Genomic DNA, 8,453 nt, shown 5'->3' with positions numbered 1-8,453 from the left:
GCATTACACAGCATCTCACAGCATCTCACAGCATTACACAGCATCTCACAGCATCTCACAGCATTACACAGCATTACACAGCATCTCACAGCATTACACAGCATTACACAGCATTACACAGCATCTCACAGCATTACACAGCATTGCACAGCATCTCACAGCATCTCACAGCATTACACAGCATTACACAGCATCTCACAGCATTACACAGCATCTCACAGCATCACACAGCATTACACAGCATTACACAGCATCTCACAGCATCACACAGCATCTCACAGCATTACACAGCATCACACAGCATTACACAGCATTACACAGCATCACACAGCATCTCACAGCATCACACAGCATTACACAGCATTACACAGCATCTCACAGCATTACACAGCATCACACAGCATTACACAGCATTACACAGCATTACACAGCATTACACAGCATTACACAGCATCTCACAGCATTACACAGCATTACACAGCATTACACAGCATCTCACATGTAAAAACACCAACAGAACACAAACACAACAGAAGTCAAACTCTGATAACATGTGAAAACATCACTCAGTATTCCACAGAATCTCACAGCATCCAGGGCAGAGCGACTGAACACAGCGCCACAGTGCGTAACAGCAGGGCGTAATAGCAGGGCGCGCTGAACATAGCGCCACAGTGCGTAACAGCAGGGCGTAACAGCAGGGCGCGCTGAACATAACGCCACAGTGCGTAACAGCAGGGCGCGCTGAACATAGCGCCACAGTGCGTAACAGCAGGGCGCGCTGAACATAGCGCCACAGTGCATAACAGCAGGGCGCGCTGAACATAGCGCCACAGTGCGTAACAGCAGTGCATAACAGCATCCTGGGACAGCGTGCATGGTTTGGCACTGTGCTGCTGGTGTCTGACCCTGCAGTCTGCTCAGTGTAGAGGGGTGTGTTGGGTGCTGGGGTCTCACAATGCTGCGTTGTGCAGGGTCCACGAGGCGAGAGGGGAGAGAAAGGTGAGGCCGGTCCCCCTGGAGCTGCTGGGCCTCCCGGTCCTAAAGGTCCCCCTGGAGATGATGGTCCGAAAGGCAGTCCTGTGAGTTCTGTACCGGCCCGTTTCCTCAGCTCTCAGAACCAGACCACAGGTCTGCTCAACAAGCAGAATTAAAATACCAGCAGGGGTGATCTGAAGGATACTTTCTGTTTCTGTTGAGGTGAAGCACCGGTCTTAGATGTTTATTAACATCTATGTAGCCAAAAGTATAATAAAAACTTTTCTAGGATACTTCCAGATCAGGTTTGGAGAGGACTTAAGAATTAACACACTTTTCCCATTGTTCTTTCTCAGGGCCCAAGTGGTTTCCCTGGTGACCCAGGCACCCCTGGAGAGCTTGGTATGCCTGTAAGTCCACATCAGACCAGCTGATGGCATTGAAGCTCAGAAGGCATGTGCTTCTAGAAAGCAACAGAAGGAACTGTTTTTCTCCTGCTTCAGCAGCAGGAGGTGACGTCACATACTTCCTGTTCTGTTTTTCCCCATAGGGTATGGAGGGTGCCCCAGGAGACAAGGGAGAAGATGGTGAGCCGGGTCAGCCTGTAAGTACTCCTCTGAGCTGCTGTTGATGAACCGAGAGCCGTGCTGTGTGGTTTCTGACTCCATATTCCCTGCATCCAGGGTTCTCCTGGCCCGACCGGAGAGTCTGGTCCCTCCGGCCCCCCAGGAAAGCAAGTAAGTGGCTGAAATTTGCATCTATTTCCTCAGTCCTTCAAAAGCTGGAAGAATTATCAACTAACCCACTTCTCCTCTTCTCTCTCTCCCTCCCCCTCCATCACTCTCTCTCGTTCTCTTAGGGTCCCCCTGGACCTGCTGGACCCGAGGGAAGACCAGGTGAAAAAGGTGCTAAGGTGTGACATCATCATTATAAGCATCATCACCACCGTCTTGCTGCTCTCACAGTCCACCTCACTGTGGCCCTCCTGTGCCTCCATTTCCGTAGTGACTAATACTGTTAATGACCTGTGTCTTTGTGTATTTGTGCGTGTGCTTGTGTCACATAGGGTGCGACAGGTCTCGAAGGTCCTCCAGGCAAGACTGGTCCAGTGGGCCCTCAGGGACCTCCTGGCAAACCCGGTTCTGAAGGCCTCAGAGGAATCCCTGGCCCGATTGTGAGTAAAGCTGTCTGTGAGGCGGCATGCTGTCTCTCTGCACTGCTGATTTTCGCTAATGCTGTGTCTCTGTGTTCCCTTTGCAGGGTGAACAAGGTCTCCCCGGATCCCCCGGCCCAAATGGACCTCCTGGACCAATGGTACAGAGCACAGACATTGTGTGGTCGTGCTTCAGTGAGACTGTGGCTAAAGCATCACTGAGTGTGTGAATGTTTCCTGTCATTCTGTCCCTCAGGGTCCTCCAGGATTACCTGGCATGAAAGGGGACACTGGACTCAAAGGTGAAAAGGTGAGATCTGTGGGATATTAGTCTTCAGTGCTTCAGTGTTCACCACCCATGATGGGCTGTATATCCCACCTGCAGTCAGGTGAGCGAGGCTCAGTCCTCCAGCTCAGACACTGATTTGAGTTTGAGCTGCTCAGTGAGCAGAACCAACCCGGAGCCAATGATGGCAGAACCGAGTGGGCCGGCTATACGGGGGGGGTGGATTTACCTGCCAGTGGTCCCTCTGCACCCTGCCATTCGCCAGGCAGGAATGCGTCGCTCGGATGATGTCCCAGCGACACGGCTTCTCTCTGCTCTGCGTTTGCTCCGGGCTTCGCAGTGCCACGTGGAACGTGGTGCTGGTGCAGCATTGTACTGATTCATGCTCCTCAATGTGCTGCTGTTTGTCCACCGCAGGGCCACCCCGGCCTCATTGGGCTGATTGGACCCCCCGGTGAGCAGGGGGAGAAGGGTGACAGAGGTCTTCCAGGCCCCCAGGGGGCAGCAGGATCCAAGGGCGAGCGTGTAGGTGACAGTTTCTGCACTCATTTCCTGGAAGTGTTTGCACTGTTTCTGCACTGTGCGGTGTGGTCTTTGCAGCCGACTGTAGATTTGGGACTGACTGTGCCCCCCCTCATCCCTGCAGGGTATCGCTGGTCCCACAGGTCCTCTGGGCCCCCTTGGACCCCCAGGCTTGCCGGTAAGACTGCAGGTGTAAACATCACCTGTCCTAAATTTTTCCTCCTCCAAGATCTGCTAGCAATAAGAAACATTCTTAGAGATCTTGTATCGTTTCAGGGTTTTCTTCCTCACCAACAATTATTTTACTGTTCTCCTCAGGATTTTTAGTGGAGTTCTGTAAAAACTAATAGCATAAATGTCCAGCTCCTTGCTCAAGCCCCACAGGGTGCCTTTTAAAAGAGGATGATGAGTGTGTGCAGAATGCTTTCATTTGATCATAATAAATGAGTTGTAATTGATTCCAGCACTGACTTGATTTGAATAGTTAAGGTGTAACTGATTCTCATGTGTTTGTGCTCACAGGGCCCAGCTGGTCCAAAAGGCGCCAAGGGCTCATCGGTAAGTATCCTCAGAGACACAGTTTCTCCTCGGCCCCTCGGGCTTCCAGACTCCTCTCTCTGTCCGCCTCTGCATCCCAGCCTGTTAGAGCCACCCTAAGAGATACCTACATTATCATATACACTCTACCTGTGTTTGTAAGAGCGTAGCTGAAAGGTGTGTGTTTGTGGAGCAGATGTGATGCAGCACTGAGACTGTAACACTCTTCTGGCCCCTGCAGGGTCAGGCAGGTCCCAAGGGGGAAGCAGGCGTTCCCGGGCCACCAGGTCCTGCCGTGAGTGTCCCTCCATAAAGCCCGTTACCCTCAGATAAATACACGCCTGCGTGTCCGTCATCAGTGTCATCTAGATGGGGATTAACCTGTGTGACCTTTGACCCTCAGGGCGCCCCCGGCGAGGTCATCCACCCCCTCCCCATCCAGTCCATTCCAAAGAGGAGCAGGAGGAACATTGACGGCAGTCAGCTGGACGACTCTGCCCTCGACAGCTACAAGGACTATGATGATGGCATGGAGGAGATCTTTGGCTCCCTGAACTCGCTGAAGCAGGAGATCGAGCAGCTGAAGCACCCGCTTGGCACAGAGGGCAACCCCGCCCGCACCTGCAAAGACCTGCAGCTGTGCCACCCCGAATTCCCCGACGGTGTGTGACAGAAACCCAGAGCGCACCCCGTCACATTGGTGGTTGTTAAGTCTCCCTGTCCCCTGAAGCGGTATAGTAGTGCTAACAGCAGCGCTAGCCACTAGCTCTAACTCACAGCCTGTCTGCCATTGTTTCAGGGGAGTACTGGATTGATCCCAACCAGGGCTGCGCTCGTGACGCCTTTAAGGTGTTCTGCAACTTCACTTCAGGAGGAGAGAGCTGTATCTACCCCGACAAGAAGTCAGAAGGAGTGAGTCTCCCAGCACACGCTGCACACATCACACACCTACCAAACCAGTCAGTCCAATGTTTATCACGCGTGTGTTTATTTGTGGATTCGTTTGGGGAAAATTATGTACAATGATGTGTTGAATCATTTAAAATTTTAAACTTAAGCTTGCCTGAAAAATGTTAAAAGTGCTGCTATTGACATAGAATTGACAGATACATGAGCATTCAGCAGCAGCTTAAAGGAGAGCAGTGTGGAGCAGTGAGGAGCAGTGTGGAGCAAGTAGGAGCTGTTGAGGTGCAGTGAGGAGCAGTGAGGAGCAGTGTGGAGCAGTGTGGAGCAGTGAGGGGCAGTGTGGAGCAGTGTGGGGCAGTGTGGAGCAGTGAGGAGCAGTGTGGAGCAAGTAGGAGCTGTTGAGGTGCAGTGAAGTGCAGTGAGGGGCAGTGTGGAGCAGTGAGGGGCAGTGTGGAGCAGTGTGGGGCAGTGTGGAGCAGTGTGGGGCAGTGTGGAGCAGTGAGGAGCAGTGTGGAGCAAGTAGGAGCTGTTGAGGTGCAGTGAAGTGCAGTGAGGAGCAGTGTGGAGCAGTGTGGAGCAGTGAGGGGCAGTGTGGAGCAGTGTGGGGCAGTGTGGGGCAGTGTGGAGCAGTGAGGGGCAGTGTGGAGCAGTGAGGGGCAGTGTGGAGCAGTGTGGGGCAGTGTGGAGCAGTGAGGAGCAGTGTGGAGCAAGTAGGAGCTGTTGAGGTGCAGTGAAGTGCAGTGAGGAGCAGTGTGGAGCAGTGAGGGGCAGTGAGCGGCAGTGTGGAGCAGTGAGGGGCAGTGAGGAGCAGTGTGGAGCAGTGAGGGGCAGTGAGGGGCAGTGTGGAGCAGTGAGGGGCAGTGAGGGGCAGTGTGGAGCAGTGAGGAGCAGTGAGCGGCAGTGTGGAGCAGTGAGGGGCAGTGAGGAGCAGTGAGGAGCAGTGAGCGGCAGTGTGGAGCAGTGAGGGGCAGTGAGGAGCAGTGTGGAGCAGTGAGGGGCAGTGTGGAGCAGTGAGGGGCAGTGAGGAGCAGTGTGGAGCAGTGAGGGGCAGTGTGGAGCAGTGAGGGGCAGTGAGGAGCAGTGTGGAGCAGTGTGGAGCAGTGAGGGGCAGTGAGGAGCAGTGTGGAGCAGTGAGGGGCAGTGTGGAGCAGTGAGGGGCAGTGAGGAGCAGTGTGGAGCAGTGAGGGGCAGTGTGGAGCAGTGAGGAGCAGTGAGCGGCAGTGAGGAGCAGTGAGGGGCAGTGTGGAGCAGTGTGGAGCAGTGAGGAGCAGTGTGGAGCAGTGAGGAGCAGTGTGCACCTGTGACTGACTCAGTTTGCCCAGCTGTGCTGGTAAATGCCAATCATAAAGCCCTGGCTCTGAGGTGTGTGAGAGAGGCATTAGCACAGCCTGGACACTCCTGTCTGTAAATCTCAGCCCTCTGAATGCACCTTCACAGAACAGTCCTCTCCACTAGATGGCACTGTGTCCCTGTAGGGCCGCAGAGTGAGTCGTAGCACATCGCCAGGAATATTTCCCCATCTTATTTTTTAAAAAATCAATCTTAAATCAATTATATAAAAAGGTGGTAATTGTATTCTTGCAGTGAAACACACACACAAACACACTCCCTTTTTAACCTGTGTTTCTGTCTGTCTGGCCGTTACACCAGGTTAGACTCACCTCCTGGCCAAAGGAGATTCCTGGCTCCTGGTTCACTGAATTCAAACGTGGTAAACTGGTAAGCCTCCCCCACCCCATTCCATTGTTGTTTAATAGGCCTTGTGTTATACAGAGTGAAACGGCCCACTGGCTGAATGACGCAGTAGGCACCTGGTATAGCCTCCCCAAAGATGAGAGTCATTGGTGTATGTGTGTGGTCAGAGGTCAGGGGTCGGGGTCAGGGGTCAGTTGTCTGGCTGTCAGTGCCGTGTGTTCCTAGGAAGTGTGTTTCACATTAGGGCGCGCAGACAGAGCCAGCCGCAGGCAGCCATCCTTACTGATGGTGCAGGCTCATTTTCACCAGTTTGCGGAAAGCTTAATTTCACAGCTATTGCTCTGTCTGTAGCTGCTCTTTGGTAAGTCTGTAATGATCTTGGTGCTCACTGTGAACCTGTTTTCTCATTACTCAGAGCAGACGAGTATAGGACAGGGAGGGTAAGAGATGGACAGAGAGGGCAGAGAGGGCAGAGAGGGCAGGGGTCACTCTGGGCAGGGGTTTGATCTGCCCTGACTCACACCTCTGATTAGTGGTTGAAGTGATGGGTTTCAGCCTCTCCCGTGAAAGGCACCATCAGGTTACGAATAACAAACTGCTGGAAAGCACTCAGTGCTGGCAGTGTGAGTGGCGTGCTGGCAGTGTGAGTGGCGTGCTGGCAGTGTGAGCGGCGTGCTGGCAGTGTGAGTGGCGTGCTGGCAGTGTGAGCGGCGTGCTGGCAGTGTGAGCGGCGTGCTGGCAGTGTGAGCGGCGTGCTGGCAGTGTGAGCGGCGTGCTGGCAGTGTGAGTGGCGTGCTGGCAGTGTGAGCGGCGTGCTGGCATTGTGCCAGGCGGTGTCTGCATGGGATCGGCAGGAGGGAGCGCAGTGTGTGTAAAACAGCGCAGAGCCCACAGGAAGGAGCACAGTGTGAGTCTCACTGTCGGCTGTGTCCCCTGGGGCAGCTCACTTACGGAGACCTCGAGGGGAACCCCATCAGCGTGGTCCAGATGACCTTCCTGCGTCTGCTGAGTGCCTCGGCTCGCCAGAACTTCACCTACATCTGCTACAACTCCGTGGCCTGGCACAATGCCGAGCTGGACTCCTACGACAAGGCTGTCAGCTTCCTGGGTTCCAACGATGAGGAGATGTCCTATGACAGCAGCCCCTACATCCAGGCTGTGGTGGACAACTGCTCTGTGAGTGTCCAGGGTTCGAAAGGGTGCGGGGTGAGGGGTGCAGGGTCAGAGTGCTGGGCTCCATACCTGACACTCCCATACTGACACTTTAGCCAGGAACCCTCCATTAACACTGCTGGATTCATGGCTAAAAATGAAATATGAAAAACATAAAAGTATGAGCTCTGTGTTTCTCCTTAGTAAAGACATTTACCATGGCATATGACAAAGGGGCAGGAACACAAGCTATCTCTCTGTTACAGCCTGTATGGCATTGTTAAAGCCAGGTATGTGGCCTCAGTGCTGATCCAGAATCTGTTTCCCTCTCTGCTTTTCAGATGAAGAAGGGCTACGGAAGGACCGTTCTGGAGATAAACACTCCGCGGGTTGAGCAGGTCCCGTATGTGGACATCATGTTCAACGATTTTGGTGAAGCATCGCAGAAGTTCGGCTTTGAAGTGGGGCCTGTCTGCTTCACTGGCTGAAACAAGGCAAAAACTCAAATGAACTAAAGCAAACATTGCAACTGAATGCATCACATCTATGTACCACTGTGTTTCCAAAAGAGAACAGAGCAGAAAAAGATAAAGAATAACACAATATGGTATTCAAACGTTAAGACGAACAACATTAACCTCAGCACACGCTCTCTCTCCGTCACATGCAGGTTTTGAAACTAGCTGGGTGAGCAGGAGGCTGCTTCTCCAAGCCGCACACTGCCCCCCACAAACACCCCGCCCTGCTTCCTACCCTGACACCCCCTCCCCCCCCGCCCACTCCTCCGCCCTGTCCCAAACCATGCCCTGCCCCATCCCACACACTGCCCCGCCCCTCATGCGCTCTTTACCTCAGCCATAGGTGGAGTCACTTTTCCCATAATGCCCTGAGGAGTAGTTTTGGGAGTGTCATGCACAGGGAAGGTGGAGCTTGCAGTTACCACTCCTACAGTGGGAGGGGTCCTCCTCAGTCTTGAAGCTTCATTTTGTGCATACTGTCTCCATCGCAAGAATGGTGCTTACATATAAATAAATATATATTTTTTGTATGTTTGTAAGTAAGTTTTGTATATTTTTTGTAATTTTTAATGATCATTTTTTCAAAACATGCATGTGACCTGTGTAATGTCCAGATGGAGATGCTATTAAAGGGCTGAGCAGGAGGGATTCCCTGCCACATGAAGGAAGCTCATCTTTTTGTAATTTAAAAATAAATTATAATAAA

The 8,453-nt window shown here is 52.9% G+C and overlaps 1 protein-coding gene across 1 annotated transcript in view; it reads left to right on the top strand.

Moving 5' to 3' along the window:
- si:dkey-61l1.4 (collagen alpha-1(V) chain) overlaps positions 1 to 7,991 on the top strand; it is a 62,536-nt gene extending 54,545 nt beyond the window's left edge. The window contains exons 51-67 of the mRNA XM_036526107.1: positions 975 to 1,082; positions 1,335 to 1,388; positions 1,529 to 1,582; positions 1,662 to 1,715; positions 1,838 to 1,891; positions 2,045 to 2,152; positions 2,239 to 2,292; positions 2,388 to 2,441; positions 2,835 to 2,942; positions 3,064 to 3,117; positions 3,462 to 3,497; positions 3,718 to 3,771; positions 3,880 to 4,138; positions 4,276 to 4,388; positions 6,033 to 6,101; positions 7,020 to 7,253; positions 7,571 to 7,991. Coding sequence (XP_036382000.1) covers positions 975 to 1,082; positions 1,335 to 1,388; positions 1,529 to 1,582; positions 1,662 to 1,715; positions 1,838 to 1,891; positions 2,045 to 2,152; positions 2,239 to 2,292; positions 2,388 to 2,441; positions 2,835 to 2,942; positions 3,064 to 3,117; positions 3,462 to 3,497; positions 3,718 to 3,771; positions 3,880 to 4,138; positions 4,276 to 4,388; positions 6,033 to 6,101; positions 7,020 to 7,253; positions 7,571 to 7,717 — 1,614 coding nt within the window. The 3' untranslated portion in view covers positions 7,718 to 7,991. The remainder of the gene's footprint in view (positions 1 to 974; positions 1,083 to 1,334; positions 1,389 to 1,528; positions 1,583 to 1,661; positions 1,716 to 1,837; positions 1,892 to 2,044; positions 2,153 to 2,238; positions 2,293 to 2,387; positions 2,442 to 2,834; positions 2,943 to 3,063; positions 3,118 to 3,461; positions 3,498 to 3,717; positions 3,772 to 3,879; positions 4,139 to 4,275; positions 4,389 to 6,032; positions 6,102 to 7,019; positions 7,254 to 7,570) is intronic.
- Positions 7,992 to 8,453: the final 462 nt, after the last annotated feature.

This window comes from Megalops cyprinoides, chromosome 4 (genome assembly GCF_013368585.1).
Source record: "Megalops cyprinoides isolate fMegCyp1 chromosome 4, fMegCyp1.pri, whole genome shotgun sequence".
Classification (NCBI taxonomy): domain Eukaryota; kingdom Metazoa; phylum Chordata; class Actinopteri; order Elopiformes; family Megalopidae; genus Megalops; species Megalops cyprinoides.
This window is presented reverse-complemented; position numbering and strand designations above follow the sequence as displayed.